We start from the raw sequence: 24,056 nt of genomic DNA, 5'->3' as shown, positions 1-24,056 counted from the left end.
AAAGAACACGTTTGTTGGCCAAATCAGAACCATGTAAAACAAATGAATGCATGCATGCCTGACGGCCTGTCTGAGCCAGCAGCAATTCCTCACGATAACAAACCGATCTGAATCGACTGGCTTTTAGGAATAAAGGAGTCCTTTTCCTGACTGACACGCATCACGGCCGCGCCGGCCCTTACACCTCACGTGCCTTCGGTGTCCCGGCGCCCTGGCAGCCGGCCGTCTACGCAGGTTCGGCTGCACCGCTCCCACCGCAGCCGCAGAGCCATGAAGGAGCGACGCGCTTCCGCCTACCGAGCCGCGCTTCCGGCCGACGTGGGGCGGCCTGCGCTTCCGGGCCGGCTGATTCCGCGCGCCCGCGCGCGCCCCACCCAGGACCCGAGCCCGTTTCCCAGCCGCGAGGGTTCCCCACGTCTGTTCTTGCCTGTGGTGGGCTTGCTGCGCCCAGGTCCGTCCGAGGAACCGGAGCAGACGCGTCACGCGCTTCACCGCCGCCCCTCGAACCCCACGACTTGTCTCTCAGAGTGGTGGGGTCAGAGGACCCGGCTCAGTGTTCGACCACGGCGTCCTCTACTGAAGGACCCCAGGCCCTGTGAGGCCCCTGTCCCCCGCGCCTCTGCCGCCGGAATACGGGAGGCCGGCGTCTCAACCCCATCTTACCCCAGGTTCTCCAAATACTTTGTCCCAGCTGGAGAACCTAACTCCGACCCCGGTGTCCAGAGCGGCCCACGTGCGCCCCGCGCCCAGTGCGCGCCCCACCCCGGGGGAGGAGCCGCCTGGCTCCCGGCCACTGGGCCAGAGCGGCAGCCGGGCGGTGCGCTCCGGCGGTCCCGGCTTCCTCTCCTCCCCGGCTCGCTCCCGCCCCCTCCTCTTCCCTCCCCTCCCCGGCCTCTTCCCGCCGTCTCACCCAGCCCGCCCGTCTGCCTTTCCAGTCGGGCCTGGCGGGGGCCGCGCACTCGGCGGCTGAGGCCGTGGGACCGGTGAGTGTCACCCCCAGCCCAGGTCCGAAGCGCTTCGCGACCCCGAAAGGGCAAGGAGGCCGGTTTGCCCCCGTAGAGCGGAGGAACGGGGGGCATCTTCCTCTCCGTTTTCCAAAGCGCTGTTTGCCTACCCTTTCCCATTTCCTTTTCGACTATCTCGTTTCTCAGCAGGAGGTCGCCCAGCTCTTGGCCCTTGCCTAGACCGAGAACCTTTCATGGTCCCCCCCCCCCCACCTCTCCACCTTGCTGGCAGGAGGCGGCTCGGGGTCGGGGAATGGTCTCCCCTGGGAGGCTGAGTCCCGTCTCCTGCCCTTCTTTTCTCACTCCTAGGGACCAGGGAAGGGGCAGCTGGCCCGGGTAAGCGTCAGGGCAGCCGCGCCCTTGGCTGGGGTCACATCCACCTTTCTGGGAAGGGCATGCTCTCCCCGTGCCAGGTGCTTCCGGAGCGGCATCCCAGCCCTAGTCCCACCGGGCACCTCGTCCAGAGAGGGAGTCCTGGTTCCCGCACGAAACCTGGGGGCGGGCCCAGGTGGTTTCTCAGGACCCTGACCCAGCTCTTCCCGCCTCGCGCTGTCCTCCGAGGGGAGGACGAACCCTCGGTTGGAGAGGAGGAGGAGCTAGTGATCAGGTTGCCTCTTGCCTGGACTTGGTGTTTCATCTGTTCATTACCATCTCCCTTCTGCCCACAGTGGTCACACCCTTTCCAGAAATTCTTGGCTGGTAACCGCGAAGCTGGAGGAGAGCAAGAGCTGGGAGAACTGGAGAAAACCGCTCTCATCTGACTTGACTCTGGCTGGGAACCGACGGACGCTGCATCATAATAACCAACATTTGCAAAGCGTTCTCTGAGGTATTAGCCCATTTGATCCTTAACTCAGTATTTGGAGGTGTAGGTATTAGTATTAGTATTCTTTTTTGCAAACAGTATTCCTTTTTGCAAACGAGTAAACGGAATAAGGTTTAGAGAGCTCTTGTGATCTGTCTTGGAGGAATTGTGGGCTTTGATTTCTAATTCCACACAACCTGATCCTCTCTTCAAATGAGCTTCCGGTTGAGGGAGCTTTGTTCTCCTTGACTCTCAGGGTGCGCTCTCCATGGCTGTCCCTTCGACAGCGTATGGTCAGTGTCCAAGGTGAATGTGCCCAACACATTCCTGATGCTCTTCTCTGTCCTTTTTCCAGTTTGCATGAAGTCCCTATCCCTGAATTCTTTCACATGCTAGATGTATTCAGAGCCTCAAACGTGTCCGCCAGGGTCAGTCCATTACAGATACCCCTCATCCTCATCCCTCCTTGCTAGGGAGGTGGTGAGGCCTTGGAAATTCTGAGTCTTAGGGTCACTTACAGGTTTTCAGAGATTGGCCTAGGTATATTCTCACAACACACCCCTCTCAGATTTTCCTCCTCTGAAATCCTTGCCTTTTTAAAGTTGACACTGGACTGTTCTACCTGATTAGTGTCCCCAAATGGATTATCCGTCCTCAGTAGTCCTTACTAATAATAACAATATTCCCCCTCTGACTAATATTCAGATTTGTACTCCGTGACATCATTGACCTCCATAGCCACTCCTTGTGAGGTAGATTTTACTACCCCTGTTTTCAAGATGAAGGATAAGGTGGGCCAGGAAGGTGACACAGCTTTCCTGTGAATGAGCTGTGATTTTGCGCCCACACAACAACTTTCCTAGAGCGTCAAGAATTGACTCCAGTCTTCCTGGTCTATCAATTACTGGCAATACAAAAATAGGATATTTCTGTCTCCTGGAGAGGGTAGGGCATGAGACTTCTCTGTCTCCCAGTCTCCATCCTCCACAGCACTCAGAATATATGCAGCCCCACCCCAAACCTCTGTAGTAAAACTGGCCCTGAAGAGCCCAGGCAGCCTCTGGAGGCTCTCATAAAAGTTTCCCCTGTTCCCTAATTGGCAGGGGTAGGACAGACTTTCCCTCTCTGCCCAGGCTCGCCCTGATTCTTATTTTGATTCCTCTTGCTTGGCGGGAGGAACAGGAGTGAGTCACCCTGAGGAAGCCCTTACCCGTGTTCGGCCCTTGTCTTCTCTCTCATGTCATAGGCTCTGAGGTGACTCATCACAGATTCTTCCAGAACTGAGCGTTTGCTGGATCCATGTTCCAACCTGTGCCCCCATGACCAGGTGGATAGCACTCCTTGTGCCTGTGACCCAGAACCCTGGCTGACCACATTGAAGCAGGATGCTCCAGCAGGTAAAACCTCACCCTTAGGTAACCTAGGCCCTGAAGCATCTAAGGCACTTTCCCATCTGTCACTTCGCTGAAGGAAGATTCCACTTACCCTGACCTGGAAGGAAGGGAAAAATCCCTTAAAGGTCGTCTTTTCTCTCTTCACATTTTCACTCCAGTGCCTTTCACCTGTCACTGAGAAGCTTTTCCTGATACCTAATTTGAATCTCTCCTATTGTGGTCTTAGCTGTTTTTCCTGGAATGAGTAAGATGGGATTGGTAAAATGGGATGGGGAGGGGAATCCTTAGGGCACTTTGGTGACTTCACAAGCCTAAACCAGTGAGGGAGTCCTGAGAGATGTCCCTGCCAGTCTGAACTGTTGAGGTACAGTGGAAGCCTGAGGCTTCCAAGGGAAGATACTCTTTGAAGCTGAACCTTAAAGAATATGTAAGAATTAGCCAGGTGGAGAAGGGAAGTAAGCAGTCCAAGCAGAGAGGTCACTGCAAAATGTGGGTGAAGATGCCTATGTGGAAATAGCGAAGGAGTCTGACGAATGGATCATGAAGTGCTTGGTGGGGGTTTGCTATTGCAACATGAAACCTGCCCTTACCCCAGGCCTCTGCCTCTCTAAAAAGGCTACTATGGCCCCAGGCCTTCAGGATTCCAAATCACCCATCTCCTATCCATGTCATCCTTCTCATTCAGCTCTCAGTCCAAAGAGAATGCCAGTAGATAGATATTTGCTGAATTTTTATTTATAAAATGTGGCCAGGCACTGGGCTGAGGCAGATGTTTAAGGTGATACCTGCTCTCCAAGAGCTCACAGTCTAGTGGAGTCCTAGGCAGGTAAGTGCCTGAGACTTATCAGGATGAGCAAGTGGAAAGCCAGCCAGCCTCAAGGGAGCCCTGGTAGACACTACTGTTTGATCATCTTCCAGACTTTTGTCTTATGAAATGAGCTTGAGACTAGAGAGATGCTGGCGGGACAGTTGTCTGCTCTGGGCTTTTGTTTGTTTGGTTTTTTAACTTTTTTTTTTTTTCTTATTAGAAAAGCAGTAATGTTCATCATAACCATACTAGCAGCTGCTCTGTATTGAGCCCTACCTAAGTAGTAGGTACTAGTCTAAGCATTTTACATGAATAATTTTGTTTAGTCCGTAAGCAAGCTACAGTGTTGTATGTACAGTGCTACTGTATCCCCATTTTGGAGATAAAGCTCAGAGAGGTTATGTGACTAATTCAGGGTCACATTCACTATAAGCAATGTGGAAAATATAAGCAAAAAGAACATTAAAATTACCCATAATTATACTACCCAGAGATAACATTTTAGAAAATATCTTTTATCTTTTCCCTAAATATATATTTTAAAAATATTTGAAGCTTTCATACTTTTTTGTAACCTGCTTTATTCCATTGTAAGGATATACTATAAATTGTCCACCATTAGGACATGTGGGTTGTGTTCAATTTTCTTACATTTATAAATAGCTCAATATATACTGAATATTCTTATGGCCTTTACATGGGATCGTTTTCTAAAAGAATTGCAGGCTAAAGAGGCATGTGTGCTTTTTAGGCCTTGATATATCATTGCCTAATTAAAGAAGACCTGTTTTTAATAATAGCTAACTTTGGGTGCATATTCCAGGTGCCTTCTCTAAATACTTGATATACTTTTTAGTGTCTGATGTAGGTGCTACCAGCATTCCCATTTTATAGATGAGGAATATTGAAGGACAGGGAGATTAAGAAATTTACATAACATTGTACAACTAGTAAGTGGTAGAATCAGGATTCAGATCCAGGGAATCTAGCTTTAAGATCTAGGCTCTTGACCATTATACTCAGCTACTTCTCTGCTTGGATCAGAGTTGATCATAAATTATGGCTCAGCTTGTGATTCCCCACCCCATCCCACCCCCAGAGCAGAGGAATTTGCATGGATCCAGCCATGCTCTGACCTCAGCATTTATCCTGGAGGCCAAGAGCCTGCCTTGTGGATTATGGTGAGCCCAAATTCAGAGAACGAGCAACATCTTTGGAAAGAAACTTGTTGCTGGGCCTCTCAGATGACACTTGCCACCTTGGCTTGAGGAGTTTGAACTTTTAGGGTTCATTAATCTCATTGGAAGCCTACATAGTCATATTACAGACTCCTTTCTCCAAAAGCAGATTTCAGCCAGGTACTGCTGTCTTCTACTCCCCACCCCATCTTTCCTGCAATCTCCAGAGAGGTAAGAGGAAAAATGAGACCATGGGAGGAATATGGAAAGAGGAAACACGTGAAAAGTGTTGGCATCAAGGATCGGCAAGGGCGAAGGAGGAATGACCTTTCCCCCTTGGTGCCTATTCTTAACCTCATCCAACTTCCAAGCCAGGCTCCCTCTCAAGCAGACCCAGGCAGAGGAAACTAACGAGCCAGGCTAAATTTAAGCCCCAAGAGCCAGGTGATGAAGGCCTGGGGCTACCTCACAGCTGGTTTTTCATCACAAGCTAAATGGTCTCTTTCAAAAAAAGGCTTGTTTGTTTGTTTGGGGATGGTTGTGATTCCACTATAGCAGCCCCCCACCTTGGGTCCCAACCCTGCTAGGCCCAGTAAGGCTGGAAGCTGGAGCTCATTCAGAGGAGAGGGGATAGCATTTTTCCCTTATTGAGTACACACTGTGTGCCAGGCACTAAGTGTTTGTGTAGCTCTTATTTTTCTGTCCAATAGCCCTGCGAGCTGGTTTTATTTTCCTTTATTTACAAATAAAGAAGCTGTGGCTCAGAGAGGTTAAGCAACTTACCCAGGCTCACGGGCTTAGTAAGTGGCAGAACTGAAATTTGAACCCAATCAGACAATGATACTAGAGGACTGTTCTCTTTCTGCTCTTCAGGCCCCCACCCCTACATTGCTGCCAGCTGGTCTCAGTCCCAGCTTTCATGGCCCTCTTCTCATGGCCTCTCAGGTTAATGGCCACAGTTCAGACTCCAGTTCCCAAGGTGGGGAACCCCTCAGAGAAGACCTGCAGGAGTTCCTGAGCGGGGAAGCCCCGCTACACCAGCTGGATGACCTCACCAAGGTGAATCCCGTGACACTGGAGACAGGTATGGGCCTCCCTCTCCTCAAGAATGCTGTCTCCGAAGCACCCGTTGGTGCCTGGCTGGCTCAGTTGGTGGAGCGTGCAACTCTTGATTTCAGGGCTGTGGGTTTGAGCCTCACATTGGGTGTAGAGATTACTTAAAAATAAAATCGGGGGGGGCGCCTGGGTGGCGCAGTCGTTAAGGCGTCTGCCTTCGGCTCAGGGCGTGATCCTGGCGATCCGGGATCGAGTCCCACATCAGGCTCTTCCGCTGTGAGCCTGCTTCTTCCTCTCCCACTCCCCCTGCTGTGTTCCCTCTCTCGCTGGCTGTCTCTCTGTATGTGGTTACAGCTTCCCCTGGCCAGACCAAGGCAGGCAGGACTCCTGACCTCGAGCCAAATAGGCTGCTCTAGACCGCTGCCTGGCAGCTGTACCCAGGCTCCCCAGGGCAGACTTTGCTCCAGATTTGGGGCTCATCTTAATTAGATCTTGTACCTATTCATCAGGGAGCTGCTGGGATCTAAAGGCACTTGGCTAATTGCAGAGGTAGCAGAGTTAAGCCAGCGTTTGTCTGTGTGGGCAATTGTGTCTATATTTGAGCCAGAGTTTGCTAAAGGTGCTTCTGCCTCAGTCCTGAGGTGTTTGCAGGCTCGGTACGCAGTAGACACGTTCTACACCAATGCTGGCTGCACCCTGGTCGCTCTGAACCCCTTCAAGCCCGTCCCTCAGCTCTACTCACCAGCACTGATGAGAGAGTACCACAGTGCTCCTCAGCCCCAGGTAAGGCTCAGCCACTTTCTGGGCCTCACGGCTCCGCCATATCCCTCCAGGCCTCCTTCCAGCTTCCCCGTCATTATCCATCTCTTCACCTGCCATGCAGTCATTCATATCTGCTGGTGCCATGGCCCTGCCCACCATGCGATTGAAGAATTTTGGACACATGACAGTAGGTGCAAAGTGAGAGATAAATAAATGTTTGTTTAACTGAGTTTGGAACCTAAAATAAGGACATGGGATAATGGATTTTTTCCTTGTTTGTGACTTTATTAATAAGGAAGGATTTACAAAGGTGTATTTGTGTATTTAATGAACCATTTTTGGGGGGAGAGAATAACATGACATATAATGAGTGCCCTAGAAAATTCAGCATGTGTTTCTCTCTACTGAGAGGAATAAATTTTGATGGGGTTGGAGGTGGTGCAGGCAGGGAATAGGCCAGCTGGTGTTTAAGTGCATGTCTTCAGAGAGAAGTAAGAGCAAACTTGCTGGCAGGAAGGGTGCTGTCAAGGAGAGAGACCGTAGATGAGATGAGAAGGTGAGATAAGCCAGGGCTGCTGGCGAAGGGTCTGAAGCACGACAGCGGCAGAATGTATCCATAGTGCTGCTCCCCAGGGGTGGAGGAACTGACTAGAGCCCACCATGGGGATAATTACTCTGGAAGTTAGGGGAGTCAAGTTCAGGAAGGTGAAACAAGATATAGGGAGAACAGTTGGAAGCTTTTAACAGTTCAGGGAAGAGGCGGCTGGGGCAGAGGCAGGTGCAGAGAGGGATGGCTCTGATTCCATCCACAACAGTACCTTCTCTCTGGGAACCTGTGGGTAGGTGATGATTGCTGGGTGGGCAGTGCTGGGCTCGCTATGCATTGTGCAGATGGCCTGGCCCTCCAGAAGCTCATGCATGGTTAAGTGTCCAAGTCTTCCCTGAGAGCCCATATCTCACTGACAGCCTCTTCAAAGGCAAAAACCATGTCATGGTTTCCTGTTCCCCCAGTGCCCAGTTTAATGCCCAGCACATTGAGGATAACTAATATTTGTTGATGGAAAGAAGAACAGTGGCCTTGGAATTCAAATCACATGGTTGCATTTACTTACTGAGTGACCTTGGGAAGGTTATTTAACTCCACCAAACCTCAGATTTCTCCTCTATAAAATAGGATTAGCTATCCAACTAACGGGCAGATTTTTTAGGCAGTAACTTGTAGGGAAGCTCTTTGCATGCTGCAAAGTAAAGTAACATAAAATAATCGGTAGAATAAGACTATTAAGGTAAGATAAAATCATAGACTGGTCAAGGCCAGCGCTGCTTCCACACTAAGAGAAGATGGGTGGATATAGCCATCATAGGGATCCCACAGTTGGGTCTAACACTTACATCCGGGAGATTTTCTAGAGGAACCCTCCTGGCACCACTGTTGGCACTCTCCCCATCTCAGCCATCATTGGATCAACCACTCCTTGGAGACAGGCATTCCCTCATGTGACCTTTCACCCCTTGATGTTTCAGAAACTGAAGCCCCACATCTTCACTGTGGGTGAACAGACCTACAGGAATGTCAAGAGCCTGATGGAACCAGTCAACCAGTCTATCATTGTCAGCGGAGAGAGTGGTGCTGGAAAGGTAGGAGGGCCTCTTTCCCACCCTGTCAACTTTGTGACTGGTGGGGTGGTCAGAGAGGAAGGAGGTCATTCCTTTTGGAGTCGTTTGCTGCCTAGTCATTGCCAGATAGGCAGGCTCAAGCAGGGAGTCAGTGTGCAGTGGTGAGCAAGCACTGGGCAGGAAGTCAAGAGATGGGGTTCTAGTCCAGGCTCTTCCATGTAACCCTGGGTGAGATACTTTTTCTCTCCGCCTTCATTTTCTTCTCAGAGGTCTCAGCTCTGACACCACTGGAAACAAAAGTCAGCTATTGGGGATTCCAGAATATAGTTAGGAGCACATCAGAAAGGTGTTTAGGTTCTGCAAACCTCAGTTCTTTCATTTGTAACATGACGAGGACAGGAGGACCAACATGTGAGTCATGGGACTCCTATGAGAGTTAAATGGACCAGTGCACATAGGCACTTGATGGCATGCTTGGCACATGGCAGCACTCCTCTAAAACTAGCTGAGGTTACTTGTGGGAAAGGGTTTATTGGAGTAGCCCACCCGTACCCTCTGGGTCGCCCATGAGGGCAAGGACAGTGCATTGGGCCAGCTGTGGGGAAGGACAGAAGCATTTGATGCAGTCATGTGGCCCCCTGGGTGCCAGAACCACAACAGGAGAGACAGAATGTTGCACAAGGATGGTTAAGGAGTGGCACAGTTGGTCAGAGGAGGCCACCAGGCCAGGCCTCACCACCTTCTTGCCAAGGCTCACCGAGCCACCCCATCCTTTCCACAATGCTTTTACCTTCACAAGGGATTTTTTTTAGACCATACACTGCCTCTGCCTATACTTACATATGGGAGAATTGCCAAGCACTGAGTACCTGACAGCTTCTAGGCTGCGGGCTAGCCACTGAACAGTGGCAGGGGAAGAATAGAGATGTAAAATGCAACATACAGCTTTTAGGGAGCTCTTAGTCCACCGGGAAAGACAGACAAGGAAACAGGTAAAGACGGTAAGCTGCTGCAGGGATGACAGCTTGGACTTGGGTGTGGAGAGGATCTTCAAGAGCTCTTTCAAAGTGGCCAGTGCGGTGGCTCATACCCAGCTCCTAGAGGAGACCCAGTGTCCTCCAGAATTGCTCTGGGTTGCTGAGGCGGGACCTGGCCTGAAACCTACGCCAGTGGAGCTCAGTAACCCTTTATTGAGCAGCCGCTATGGTCTTTTGCTTGGTCTGTATGTTTTTTGTTTTTTGTTTTTAATTAGTAGTAACATAATTACATAGTTCAAAAACCAAGTAATACTGCAAGGCTTACAAAGAAAAACAGCAGCCCTACCCCATATCTATCAAGACTATTCCTTCTCTCCAGAGGCAACTACTTTCACATCTTCTAGCAGTTTATTTGGGTGTTTGCATCCGTATTTCTAAACAACATCCTTATATTGCTATTAATTTTTTAGTTTTTTACCTTACCCGTTCATTTCATACTATGATAAGGATTTAGCCCTATTTCTCTGCCCCCAAATACATATATAATTACATCACGATTTCTAATTAATATGCAGTATTACAGACATGTATGTATTGTTCACAGAAGAGCAGTGTAATATACTATCTTTTCTTGTATAATTTTTACTTTCCCTCTACGTAATAATTGCCCCGTTTTTTCACTTGTTTAGTTTCTGTATACCTATTCAGTCATTACTAAACCTGTCAGCAAAGCTGGATAACACCTGTCCACTGACAAGTACATTGGGTCCTTTTTTTTTCTTGGTGATGTTGTTCCCAGAGCTCCCAGACCTCTGCCCCCCACCCCCCTGACTGGTGGCTGCCAAGGGCTGTTGCCACACAGTTAGTACCTGGGAGCTTCTCTGCCTCACTCTGGGGATCCCCCAGTTGCCCTCTGTCCCATGACAACACCCCCCCCACACACACCCATTGCTGGAGTCCATGGCTTCAACTTCTTAATGGCCCCGTTTTTATGGAGCACTTTCTTTAGTAGCTTCCTGGAAAAGGTACTTGCAGGGCAGATTTCTGAGTTGTTGCACCTCTGAAAATGTTTATTTTGCCTCAAATTTTATATGTTGGCTGGATTTTATAATTCCAGTTTAGAGACTGTTTCTTTTCAAATTTGTAAGTTTTTTTTCTTCTGTATTTTTGGAGTGTTGTGATAGAGTCCTCTCTATAATGGCGATTTGTTCTTTCTTTCCAAAAGCTTTTACAGTCTTCGTTTTTATCCATAGGTATTAAAACTCACAGTGCTGTGTCTTGGTATGGTTGTTTGGTTTTGCTTTGTTTTGTTTTGTTTCATTTGCTGTGCTGGCTATTTTGCGTGGGTCTTTTTAACCTGAAAACTCACGTTCTTTTGTTTGGGGAAATTAGTATTATAGCTAGTAATTTAATAATGGCCTCCCTTCTGTTTCCTCTTTTTGAAACTCCTATTAGAAGGAAGTTTGATTAATTGTCTAATATTCTTATTTTTCCTCACTTATTCTTCCGTCTCAATATTTTGTTTTACCTTCTGGGAGATAATTCTCTACCTTCCAATTTTTTGAATTTTGAATTTTTGTTAAAAAAGGTTAATTCTAAGAGTTCTCTCTTGTTCTCTGAATATTATTCCCTGCTTTCCCACCATACTGGTCTTATTTCATAGATTCAGCATTTTATTTTTGAGGATACTTCATTATTTTTACTTGTCTTCTGCTCCTTGCATTGACTCTGTTTCCTTCTAGTTCCTTTTTCTTCATTTGTTGTGATATTTGTCGTTTGTGTAAAAGAGGTTTATCAAATGATCATTAAGTTTCTGTTCATATTTAAGAATAAGGCATTATTCTTAAATGCCTCATTAAGCAACTGACTAGAATCTTTGTGTTTTGGATAGGTTTGTCAACCAGAGCCTCACTGTAGGTAGCTTTTTAAACCTGTGGGACCCTGAATGTCCATAACTTTTCTCATGAGCTTGTCAGTGTCTCCAGAAAACATTCTTTAGCAGAGATATGGAAACTATAAAGAGTTAAATGAAAATGATAAAAATTAAAAATAAAATGAATAATTCCTTCATGCTTATCAGCAGACCAGACGTGCAGACAAATACATCAGTGAATTTGACAGTAAATCAATAGAAATAATTCAGATTGAGAAACAAAGAGAGAAGCACATCTGAGAGCTATGGTACAATATCCCATGGACTACCATAGTTGTTCCTGGTGTGCCAGGAGAAAGAACATGTGTGTCAGTGGCAATATCTTACACAATGAACAAAAGATGGCAAGCACAGGTCCAAGAAGTTCAGAAGACAATAAGCAGATGAATACAAAGAAACATACCTCACATTATAGTCAAATTGCTGAAAACCAAACAGAAAACTTTCATGGGAACCAGAAAAAACAAAGAAATATTACAAAAAGAGGAACAAAGATAAGAGTGACAACGGGCATCTTTCAAAAACTGCAAGCCCAGGGATGCCTGGGTGGCACAGTCAGTTGAGTGTCCGACTCTTGGTTTCAGTATAGGTCATGATGTCAGGGTCATGGGATTGAGCCCTGTGTCGGTCTCCGTGCTTAGCACAGAATCTGCTTCAGAATCTCTCTCCCTCTCCCTCCCCCCCCTCTCTCAAAAAATAAATAAATCCTTAAAACAAAAACAAAAACAAAACAAAAACTGCAAGCCCAAAGGTAACAGCAACATCTTTAAAGTGCTAAAAGAAAAAAAAAGTGCTGAGAGAAAGTATCTGTTGAGGCGCCTGGCTGGCTCAGTTGGAAGAGCATGCAACTCTTGATCTCAGGGTTGTGAGTTTGAGCCCCACATTGGGCATAGAGATTACTTAATAAAAAAGAAAGTTGGTTTTGTTTTGGGTTTTGGTTTTTTTCTTAAGAAAAAAATATCTGTCAACCTAGAATTCTATTACCAGCAAAAACAGCAAAATATCTAAAAAAATTAAAACAAGGGATGCCTGACTGGCTAGTCAGTGGATCGTACAGCTCTGGATTCCAGGGCTGTGCGTTCAAGCCCCACATTGGGCATGGAGATTATTTTTTTTAATTTTTTAAAACCATCTAAGTGAAAAAAAGATTTTCAAATGAAAGTTGAAGGAATTCATTGCCAATGGACCTGTACTACAAGAAACACTGAAGGACGTTCTTTAGGTCAAAGGAATATGAAACCAGGTGACTATTTGGATTGATACAAGGGAGTAAAGAACACTGGGGATGTGATATCTTATTTTTTATCTCTAAAAGATAATTCACTCTAGGAGAGCCTGGGTGGCTCAGTTGGTTAGGCATCTGACTCTTGGTTTCAGCTCAGGTCATGAGTTCAGGATTGTGAGGTTGAGCCCCGCATCAGGCTCCACACTGTGCATGGAGCCTGCTTAAGATTCTCGCTGCACCTCCCCCCCAATTCTCTCTCCCTATCTTTAAAAAAAAAAAATCTTAAAAGATAATTCATTCTAAGGCAAAAGATAGTAACAACTTACTGTGGAGATACAATGGAATCCCTAAAGTACTAAATTAACCATAAAAGAAGAAAAAAGTAAAGATCCCATGAAACAAATCACAGAGAAATAACAAGATGGTAGATCTAAACCCAGCCATAGTGATTGTTACATTAAATGAATATAGACTAAATACTCCAATTAAAAGACGTCAGATTGGGGTGTTTTGTTTTGTTTTGTTTTGTTTTGTTTTTAAAGGCAAGACTCAAATTATAGGTCTTCAGGAAGCCCACTATAATTATACAGGTAGGTTCATAGTAAAAGAACAGGAAAAGGTACGTCATTCCAACATTAATCAAAGGAAAGCTGAAGCAGTTATATTAATACAGAACAACATTTTAGGGGCAGCTGTGTGGTTCAGTTGGAAAGAACATGTGACTCTTGATCTTGGGATTGTGAGTTCAAGCCCTGCATTGGGTGTAGAGAATTACTAAAAAAATAAACTTTAAAAAAGAGAAGATAATACTAAATATGTACAGTTTCAAAATACATGAAGCAAAAGTTGATTGGAATTGAAAGAATATGATAAAATCAAAATTATAATTTGAGATTTGAGCATTCTTTTCAAGTACACGATACACTCACCAACAGACCACATTCTGAGGCATTAAAACAAATCTCAATTTGAAAAGATTAAAATCATGCAAACTGTTCTCTGTCCTGAGTAGAAATGAGCTAAAAATAAGTAACAAAGATACTTGGAAAATATCCAAAGCATTTGGAAATTAACAACCTTCTAAATATCTTCTGGGCAAAGATAAAACCACAGAGAATGTTAGAAAAGTACTGTGAACTGAATGAAAAGGAAAACAGGACATATCAAAATCTGCTTTAAAAAAATAGCAGTGCTTGGAGGGAAATTTGTAGCATTAAGTGCTTAATAAGGAAAGAATAGAGAACTCAAATTAGTGATCTAAACTTCCACCTTAAGCAACTAGGAGAAAAAAGAATAAACCCAAAATAAGGAAGAAGGAAATAAAAGAAACCAATATTTCATTGTATGTTAACTACCTAAAGATATAATGGAATATTCAGCTATCAAAAAGAATGAAATCTTACCATTTGCAGTGACATGGATGGAGCTAGAGTGTATTATGCTAAGCAAAATAAGTCAATCAGAGAAAGACAAATACCATGTGATTTCACTCATACGTGGAATTTAAGAAACAATGTATGGGAGGGGGGATAAAAAGAAGGAAACAAACCATAAGAGATTCCTGAAGGTAGAGAACAAACTGAAGTTTGATGGAGGGAGGTGTGGTCGAGGGGATTAAGGAGGGCACTTGTTTTGATGAGCCCTGAATATTGTATTTAAGTAATGAACTACTGAATTCTACCCCTGAAACCAATAGCTGTCACCTAAGTAGAATTTAAATTAAAAATAATAAAAGAAGGAAAGTGAAAAGTCAATATATTAGGAAACAAAAATAAGTCAAAGGCCATTTCTTCAAAAAGATTAATAAAATTGATATCATTGCAGTCAGACTTTAAAAAGTTCACAAGTTACCAGTATCAGAAATAAAATAGACATCACTATAGATCCTACAGATTGATAAGAGATTATTATGAACAACTTTATTCCAATAAATTCTACAATTTAGATGAAATGGAGAAATCTTTTGGAAGACCCAAACTGCTGGAGCTCACACGAGAAGAAATGTAAATGGGCCTTTATCTATGAAAGGTGCTGAAGTCGTAGCAATAAGCCTGGCCGCAAAGACAGCTCCAGGCCCAGGTGGCTTTACTTGTGAATTCTACCAAGTATCGAAGGAGATAATGTTACCAGTTCTACACAAAGTCTTTCGTAAAATAGAAGGGAACATCTCCCACCTCATAGAAAGGCCTAAAAGAATTTAAAGAATTGTACTACAACTAAAAAGTTGTAGTGAGGTGTGTAGAGAGTTGAGCAAAGTAACAGGTTGCAGAGTCAATATATAAAAATCTGTTGTATTTCCGTGCCCTCGCAGCAAACAGTTGGAAGTGAAAATGTGCATTTCAGCTGATTAACAAGTGAGAATTTTCTAATTAGATTGCCTGGGTGTAAATCAGAACTCTGTCATGTACTAGATGTGTGGTCTTCCAATAAAATTAAAAATCTTTCTTTGCCTCAGTTTCATTTTAAAAACAGGTAAATCCTGGTACCTGCATCACAGGTTTAGTAAGAAAGTGCACAGAAAGCGTCCTTACTAGCTCAGTGCCTGCCCCAGAGTAGTCAGTATTAGCTGTGAGCCCTCAGAGACACTGAGTAGCCCGCCCAGCTCAAGGTGAGTTGTCCCTTCTCCATTCCGGCTTCCTTTCTCAAGGGTGTCCTCTGGAACTAGGAGCAGCCGAAGGGAGCAGCCCCTCATTTCATGATGGGGCAAGTGCCTTGCCCAAGGACACAGTTGAATTCAGCGTTCCCCCATTGGGTCAGCCATGTGCCTGGTGGAGAAGAGGGCTCTGGTGGGCACCATATCGCGAGGTGTGGTCGGAGGGAACGTGCACACGGCTCACGGGGCTGTTTCTGCCACAGACGTGGACGTCGCGCTGCCTGATGAAGTTCTACGCTGTGGTGGCCACCTCTCCCACATCCTGGGAGAGCCACAAGATTGCCGAGAGGATTGAGCAGCGAATCTTGAATTCCAACCCTGTCATGGAAGCTTTTGGTGAGCTCGGTGTCCTCTGCACAGTACCTCAATTCTGTTTCCTCTGGGATTTGCCGCCTCCCAGGGAGAGGGGTAGTGCTTTCGGTCCGTCTCTGGGAGTTGGAGGATGAGAGTATCACTTGCTGCCTTGGACCCTCAAACTGCTAGGTACCCTTGGGTTCTTTCCATTAGAGTCATCCCCTCCTCTGGCCTAGGCTGGAGAGGACCTTGTGGCTCACCTAGTTCAAATCCTGTTCTTACATACGGTTTCCCGAGGGTTCAGAGAAGAAGGGGGCTTGTCTAAGAATGTTCATCAGATAGTGTCCATGTCGGGACTGGAGCTTAGATGCGTCCGCGTGGGCCCACAGCTGCCCAGATGCAGGGTGGAGATAGGTCTGTTGTACTTCGATGTTGTCTAACTTAATAGTGACAGCTCGTTGGTTTTGGCCCTTTCCCTTCAAAGAAGACAGTCCCTGACCACCTAGACTTGCTCATTCCAGTTCATTGCCAAGAAGTTCTAACCCTCCTGAAACACGTTTGCTGAAGTCCCGAGTGCACATTCCCCAGTCCCGTCCCCTGTGACGTGAAAACCCACAAGGGGGCTATTTGGTGACTTGAGGATAGAGACATGCCCCCACGTTGGCCCGCGAGAACCCTGTCAATGTGGTGGAGTGGCGTAAACATAGGTGTGATCTGTAGGGAATGCGTGCACCCTGAGGAATGACAACAGCAGTCGCTTTGGGAAGTTCATCCAGCTCCAGCTGAACAGGTAATGGCTGATGGGAGGATGGGGATGGGGAGTCTGAAAATGCCTGGGGCGGTTTCCAGCCTGGGCTACTCCTGTGGGCAGAACCCTACTCCTGGCATGTAATGTTTGTGGAATAAATGAACCTGGGGGTGATCTTTGAACCTGGAGAATTCTAGCTACTCCAGTCTTAGAGACCCTGAGGCAGTGTGCTTGTCATGGCCTGTGAGTTCCTCCTGGCTTCTACCCTGGTTCAAGGGCTTCTAGTTAAACTACCACCTCTCTGGCCTGCACCCCTGAGCTTGAAGCTGAGACTTCTGTTCGCCTTGAGATGGGACAAAATGGTATAAAGCGGGCTTGGCCCTGTCTACCTGAGCTGGTCATGGGAATGTCCAGACCACCCAAGGACCTGCTGAGTGGTCCCTACTCCTGAAGACCTACTTGGAAGAGCTTTGGGGGGAGTGGCTAGGTTGCATTCAGGCATTAAGTTAAGTACTTAATAAATGGCTACCTGCTTGTGCCCAGGGCCCAGCAGATGACTGGAGCCACAGTCCAGACGTACCTCCTGGAGAAAACTCGAGTGGCCTGCCAAGCCTCCAGTGAGAGGAACTTCCACATCTTCTACCAGGTTTGTGTCAAGCTGGGCCCGCAGCTGCCTAGATGTAGGATGGAGATGGGTCTGAGCCTCCAAACCCTCCTCTCCGCAGTGCTCCCTCCGTGCTCCAGGCCTGCCCTGCCACTTTCGGTGATGCCACCACTTATTCCTGCAGACTTTATGCAACTCTTCTGCCTCATGCTAGACCTTGGCTCCCAGGATGGTTTTGACATGGAGATGCATTTCCTTTCTCTATCAGACCAAAGGTCCTTGAGACTGGGGCTGGGTCCCCCTCATCAGACCGAGGACTCTTAGAATGGCAGCTGTCTCAAACAGAGTGAAGGCTTCCCTAGAGCTGTCTCATGTGTCTCTCATCAGACTTGGGGTCCCCCAGAGCCTGGATAGTATGTCTCCCTGCTCAGATGGGACCTGGGGCTCCCCAGACAGGAGTCGTGCTTTCCTCATCAGACCACAGGTCTCCTCAGCAGGCTTTTTTTGCAACAGGTTGGAGACATTCAGAACTGTTGCTGTGGCTTTTGCCCCTGGGTCTGCCCTGGGCTCTGTGCAGGGACCTCTCAGCCTTGTGATATCAAAGCATTTCTCCTCTCATAGCAACCCCAGGCTTATGCAGCCCTGGGCTTCCTCACACCCTCACCTTGGCCACCCGCCCACCCCTCCCCACAGATCTGTAAAGGAGCCAGCACGGACGAGAGGCTCCAGTGGCACCTTCCCGAGGGAGCGGCCTTCTCTTGGCTGCCCAACCCAGAGAGGACTTTGGAAGGTATGGGGAGCCTTGTCCAGCACCCTGGGCTGGCCCATCAGTACCCACTTACCCTCTGCACAGGGCCTGCCTTCTTCACCCCTCGATGCCCCTGCTGACCTCTGTTCCTGACCCTGGGCTGTGACTTGGATTCCTTTTCAGAGGATTGTTTCGAGGTGACCAGAGAGGCCATGCTTCATTTGGGCATCGACACCCCCACTCAGAACAACATCTTTCAGGTTAGAAGAAAAGGCACACCTCTTATCTTCAGCAGAAGTGATGGATGGGCAGCCCCTTTCATAGGTCCCTTCTCTGAACTCTGAAGAACTAGGCCGTTAGGCACATGAGCAATCTCTAAGGAGTCAGTTACCCTCTGTGCCTGGACAGGGCATCAGGGCGGACAGGGCACAGAGGACAGTGATAGTGTGCAGTGTGTGGTTAAAACCTATCACGGTGGTTGTGGGCTGGAGGTGGGGGGAAGGGTGAGGTGCCCGGGTCAGTTACTACTGCAGTGATCAGAATAGATAAGTAGTGCTGTCACAGGTTCATCTGGTGTATTCAGACTTTAAAATCATGTTCATACCTTTTAGTCCACTTCGTTTTTTTCAACAGTCCTGCATGTATGGAGGTTTTTCCCATTTTTATGCTTGAGAAAACTAGAGAGGTAAAGTGACCTCCCTAAGTCAGACATCACCAAGTGACAGTTCGTACCAGACGTAGTAATTCCAATTTCCAACTTTTCCCTCCTCTCAGATGGAGTGTTGACCCAAGTGAGCTGGGCCCCTCTCATCCCACTAGTGGCCTCCCTTCTCCCTTCTGTCCTGCTGACAGGGCTGACTACCTCCCTCCCCTATCACCTCCTGACCCACCAGAGCACTGGGAGAGAGATATCTAGGACAGGCTGGCAGCAGCCACAGGGAAGCCTCTGCCGGGAGATGGCAGTGCAGTGGAAAGTGACCTCTCCCTCGAGATGGGGGCTGCTCAGGCAGGGAGGGGATCGTGGCCAGTATAGGCACCATTAGGCCACAGCTTGGCCAGAGGGACAGCACATGGGGACGAGCCCCGGGCGAGTGGACAACACTGGGGTTCTGGATAGCAGTGTTGGCTTGTCAGTGTCATGACCCTCTGCCCGCTGGGCACGGCAGTCTTCTGCCAAGGTAGGTTGTGGCCTGAACGCGGTAGCATGTGGAGACCCCCTGCCTGGGACCAGACAGGGATGGTAGGAGAGGCCCTGCTCTCCCAATAAGGGTCTCAAGGTTTCCAAGTTGCTGGACCTATAAGTCTCTTCTCTGTAGCCCCTGGGGCCTCAGCCGTGTAGCTCAGTGAGTGCACAGTCCCCTGTGCAGTGTGGACTGGGACAGGAACCCACTGTGCAGAGACCAAACTCCCAGATTCCACTGCAGGGTGAGCTGCCAGAAGCCCCACACTGGGGAAAGGCCAGAGGGAGCCGGGGCCAAACCCCCACTGGCTACACACAAGTGAGCCTGACCCACAGGGACAGATAGTGGGTGACTTAGCAGCCCCACTGGCTGCCCCGGGAGGCCCCTGAAGTCAGACTGCCCGGGTTCTCATCCTGCCTTTGTCTTTTACCAAGTCTGTGGTCTATAGGCTTGTGATTTAAAGATTTTATTTTATTTTTTTAAGTAATCTCTACACCCAATGTGGGACTCGAACTCAAAACCCCAAGGTTGAGAGTCGTATGCTCCACTGAGCCAGCCAGGACCCCTGTAGACTTATGATTGAACTTTTCCCTTTGTCACCTCTGTCATGGGTATCATCACAGCACATTTCTCATTGATTTTTGAAAAGATTAAATGAGGTAATGCATGTAACTCATATAGAATTGTGCCTGGCAGGGTCTCATAGTCCGGGGGCCTCAGTTAGGAGCTTGTCTTACTATTCTGTTACCGGGACTCTGCTCAGGGAGAGGGGCCCTTCCCGGGCGAGGCTCCAGCCCTTGAGAAAGCGCTCACCCCGCGTCCTCTCCTGCCCGCTCAGGTCCTGGCCGGACTGCTGCACCTCGGCAACGTCCGCTTTGCCGACTCTGAGGACGAAGCCCAGCCCTGCCAACTGAGGGGCGACGCCACATGTGAGGACGGGGTGGGGGCCTGGGCTCAGGTTTGGTCACACCGCCAGGGAGCAGGGCCCGTCCTGTCTGCAAAAGGGCCAGCATTGCTGGGGCTGGAGGGGGAGGCCCGAGGGTGAAATCTGGAATGCGATGCCCTTGATGAAACCACGGACGTTACTCCTCACCCCATCTCTGGGGAGGCAAACAGCAGCATCCCTGTTTTACAGATGAGAGAAAAGTCAGAGGGTTTATACAGTGATCCGTCCCACGTGGGGCAGTGTGAACTGAGACAGAGAAGGCCTGGGTTCAGGTCCTGCCTCTGCCTTGGGCAAGTCTTACCCACCAGAACCTAGGTTTATTCTGCCAGTTGGTGGGGTAGTGGTTCCACTGTGATGACTTCACATTGTCTTGTGAAGAGGGCTGTTTGGATGGAAGGTGATTTGTCCCTCTCAGGCTCTATCAGGACATCCGCCTTGCTGCTGCAACTTCCAGAAGACCCACTGCTGGAGACACTGCGAATCAGAACCATCAGGGCAGGCAGGCAGCAGCAGGTGTTCCGGAAGCCCTGCTCCCGAGCCGAGTGTGACACCCGCAGAGACTGTCTGGCCAAACTAGTCTACGCACGGTGAGCACTCAAGGCCCTGCCCTCCTTCCAGGTTCTCCCCCTGTCTGAAGCTGGGCCAGACACCATCAGGCAATAGGCCCAGGCCCGTGGTGAAAGCTTCCAAAGAAGCAGACGCATTCTCCTCCCTGCCCAGACCGGACAGCAGGGAGTGGCTCCTGCGTTTTCCCCGAGCGAGGCCTTGGACCTTAATTCCAGAGTCCTCTGTGTGGGGAAGTTGCCACAGTCTGGGCTAGACTCAGCTCATTATTAAAGCATGGGAGGCTGCCTTGCCCTTGGCAGTGGGTGAGGAAAGCCTGCCTGGCTCTCCACCGGCGGAGCAGGCCCCAAAGGCAATCTGGGGCCTCTCGGTTCCAGCTTGAGACCTGTGGGTGGATCGGCTCCCCTGTGTCCATGTGCCCTTGCACTTCGTCTCTTCATGTTAGTCACCTGGGGAGACCGATAGACCGTAGAGCCAGGAGCTTGGCCCGTGGTCTCGCACAGCAGCGTGCAGCAAGTGCAGGCCGCGAACCGGAAGGTGGGCGTCCTGGCCTTTTCCCGGCCGGTTATTTGGGCATCTCCACACTCTGGCCACGTGGTTAAGGGTGACTTCTCACCCTGGGTTCTGAGAATCTTCAGGGTACCAAGTGAGGGTATCAAGGGCCGGGAATCCTCCAAAACTATGGGACAGAACACATGTATGTGTGCGTATGCAGGTGCTTTGGGAACTTGGGCGCTAGGGAGAGAGGCCCCCCTGCTTTCATGAACTTCCTGAAGAGTCAAGAGCCTGGGAGGCACTACTGAGGGAATAAGATCCACTGAGATGAAGATGGCCCAGGGCAGGTGGGCTCAGACTAATCCCAGTTCAGCAAGAGACTTTGTTCCCACTGCCCTGAAGCTGATTGCAGGCCGAAGACTTAAAGCCTTTGTGTCAGGTCACTGCAAGAGGAGCAGATAAGATAAATATGACGGCTACGGACAGTGAGCCTGTCTGTGTGAAATAGAACATTTCACACAGGATACATCTTGGGTCACTGTATCACCAGGTCACTTGTGTTCAGTACCTCAGACGGGTACTTGAAGCTCTGGTGGCAAAAACAGAACCCAGCGACTGGACTGCAGAAAGTTGCAGAGCAGCCGCTCTAAGAAAAACTAAGAAAGAGACTCCTTAATAGCACCATACATAGTGCTGAACGTGTCCCCAGGACAGTGACCGCCTCTTCGTCTCAGGGGGGGATGGTCCAGAGTGCAGGATGCCACTTGGCCTCAGGGGACTCGGGGCCCACTTGTGGGGGACCGAGTGGGGAGATGTGACAGGGCTTAAGCTCTAGGCCCCACAGGTCTAGTTTTGCAGGGGAGTCTAATGAACTTGGTTCTTTGCAAGCCTCACGCAGGCCTGCCCATCAGCGCCTTCCCTTCTAAAGTCAAGACACCAGCTAGGTGTCTGGCTAGGTGACTGATGAAGACCCACTCCCTATCCAGCCCCAGGGTGTTCAGCTTACTGGCAGGACAGGCCAGGTGTATGTGTACCTAGGAATAGGCACAACCATAGTCTGCATTCGTGGTAGGGCAAGACAGGATGGGCAGGGACCCGGAGGAGAGGGTTTGACCTTTTGGCCTGTCAGGCTTGGGATACAGGCCCTTCAGAGTGTGGCGCCCTGGCTGGAGGAGCAGTCTTGCCACCCCTCAGGCTCACCTAACCTCTCACCAGAGTCCTCTCTCCCTCCACCCCCACCCCAACAGGCTGTTTGACTGGCTGGTATCCGTGATCAATAGCAGCATCTGTGCAGACCCTGACTCCTGGACCACTTTCATAGGTAGCAGGGGCTCACCCTTCCGGGAGCACTCCTTCAGAAAAAGAACAGTAGAGTCCACTGCGTGACTCCAGACAGCTCTTTTCCCTTCTCTGCACCCCCATCTCATCCCCCAACGTCTGGGCCAGACAGCTCTGTGCTCTCGGTGCCCACATTTGACCCGTCTGTAGCTCTCTCCAGGCAGACTCGGATGGTGCCTTGTCTGTGAGGGCCCCTCCTCTCCCCTGAGACCCAGGTCCAGCCTCAGGAGAGCAGTGTGGGGAGAGCCAAAAGAGCTAGATTAGAGGGGGTTGGGGGGACACACTAACATGGTTGGAACTGGGGTGGGATAGGTAGGGGAGGAAGTCAAGCTCAAAGATACAAAGTTTGCTCAAGGGACAGTGGAATCCTAGATATCAGCTGGGCTGGTGAAATCAAGGCCTTCCAAACTGGATTGGACACAGAAAATGTTCCCTAGGCTGCCGCTCAAACCTTATTCAGCCTTTCTCCGTGCTCTGAATTCTGAGGTGCCATGAAGTGGCGATGGGCCCCACCCCAGGGTGGGGTGTATGCTGTGCCCACTGCTGGTGTCCTGCTCATTCAACTTCATCTCCAGGCTGCCAAGCGTGAGGCGTCGCCCCAGGCTCCTATAGTCCCCCCAAGTTCCCCCCTGCCCCTGCAGTGGCCCCATGGGCTTTCCCCCATCCTCTCAGGCCTGCTGGATGTGTACGGATTTGAGTCCTTTCCCAACAACAGCCTGGAACAGTTGTGCATCAACTACGCCAATGAGAAGCTGCAGCAGCACTTTGTGGCTCACTACCTGAGGGCGCAGCAGGTGAGGGTGGGGTGCTCCTTCCAGCATCTTACCGGGAGCCTTTGGTTCCCTCTTTGATGCCATTCTGGAACATGCTGTGGTATCGAGGCCAGCCGTGGATGAGCCATCTGGGCCTCAGATCACAGTTGCCTTCTTCTGCCACCCAACCCCCACCTTTGTCCCCTAGGAGGAATATGCAGTCGAGGGCCTGGAGTGGTCATTTGTCACTTACCAGGACAACCAGACCTGCTTGGATCTCATCGAGGGGAGCCCCATCAGCATCTGCTCCCTCATAAATGAGGTGGGGTCAGCTAGTATGCTCAGCACCAGACTTGGGCCTTTCTGGGGCCTTGAGACTATACTGTATCTCCCCTGTGCCTCTGTCTTCCCATCTGCCAAATAGGCTTGCTCATCCCTGTGTTCCTTGCCTCTCAGGGTCACTGTGATGCCTGTGTGACAATTCTGTCAGGGGGCGGCCACAGGGCATGGGGACCGTCTCATGTTTGTGGCCGACTGCCCATCCCATCCCACACAGGAATGCCGCCTTAATCGGCCAAGCAGTGCAGCCCAGCTCCAGACACGCATCGAGAGTGCGCTGGCGGGCAGCCCCTGCCTGGGCCACAACAAGCTCAGCCGGGAGCCCAGCTTCATCGTGGTGCATTACGCGGGGCCCGTGCAGTACCACACCGCAGGCCTGGTGGAGAAGAACAAGGTGGGGGCTGGGCCATGGCTTGTGAGGGCCTGCGTGAAATGAGGTGTTGAGTCATTGCTGCACTTAACATGGAAGTTTCCCGTCACGCACTCTCTCCTAAACATCCTCCCAGAATGCAAAGTCGCCTCTTGGGCCTACCTGCCTGAGGTCCCAGATGGTCAAGCATTAGCTGCCCAGAAATGATTCCTGTCACAGAGGTCTCCCGCAGAAGTCTGGGGCTCCCAAAGAAACCATCTTCTGG

The 24,056-nt window shown here is 49.3% G+C and overlaps 2 protein-coding genes across 7 annotated transcripts in view; one reads left to right on the top strand and one right to left on the bottom strand.

Annotated features, from left to right (window-relative positions):
• The window catches only part of PIGW (phosphatidylinositol glycan anchor biosynthesis class W), a 4,948-nt gene extending 4,253 nt beyond the window's left edge, over positions 1–695 (bottom strand). The window contains exon 1 of the mRNA XM_008695445.2: positions 428–695. The gene's annotated coding sequence lies outside the window, so the exon portion shown is untranslated. The remainder of the gene's footprint in view (positions 1–427) is intronic.
• The window catches only part of MYO19 (myosin XIX), a 34,462-nt gene that overhangs the window by 357 nt on the left and 10,049 nt on the right, over positions 1–24,056 (top strand). For 2 of the 6 annotated variants that reach the window (XM_040640935.1, XM_040640938.1), the window contains exons 1-17: positions 857–983; positions 1,673–1,833; positions 3,056–3,206; positions 6,063–6,273; positions 6,880–7,028; positions 8,532–8,645; positions 15,616–15,748; positions 16,427–16,496; positions 16,998–17,100; positions 17,752–17,848; positions 17,990–18,066; positions 19,826–19,916; positions 20,349–20,520; positions 22,240–22,313; positions 23,003–23,124; positions 23,291–23,404; positions 23,639–23,815. In XM_040640935.1, coding sequence (XP_040496869.1) covers positions 3,195–3,206; positions 6,063–6,273; positions 6,880–7,028; positions 8,532–8,645; positions 15,616–15,748; positions 16,427–16,496; positions 16,998–17,100; positions 17,752–17,848; positions 17,990–18,066; positions 19,826–19,916; positions 20,349–20,520; positions 22,240–22,313; positions 23,003–23,124; positions 23,291–23,404; positions 23,639–23,815 — 1,716 coding nt within the window. In that variant the 5' untranslated portion in view covers positions 857–983; positions 1,673–1,833; positions 3,056–3,194. Of the gene's footprint in view, positions 1–821; positions 984–1,672; positions 1,834–3,055; positions 3,207–6,062; positions 6,274–6,879; positions 7,029–8,531; positions 8,646–15,615; positions 15,749–16,426; positions 16,497–16,997; positions 17,101–17,751; positions 17,849–17,989; positions 18,067–19,825; positions 19,917–20,348; positions 20,521–22,239; positions 22,314–23,002; positions 23,125–23,290; positions 23,405–23,638; positions 23,816–24,056 lie in introns of those variants that run through there. The other 4 variants (XM_040640937.1, XM_040640936.1, XR_005837468.1 and 1 more) reach the window with 4 other exon arrangements.

Source organism: Ursus maritimus, unplaced genomic scaffold (assembly GCF_017311325.1).
Source record: "Ursus maritimus isolate PB19 unplaced genomic scaffold, ASM1731132v1 scaffold_24, whole genome shotgun sequence".
Lineage (NCBI taxonomy): Eukaryota > Metazoa > Chordata > Mammalia > Carnivora > Ursidae > Ursus > Ursus maritimus.
Note: the sequence above shows the minus strand (reverse complement) of the source record. Positions and strands in the feature narration are given on the sequence as shown.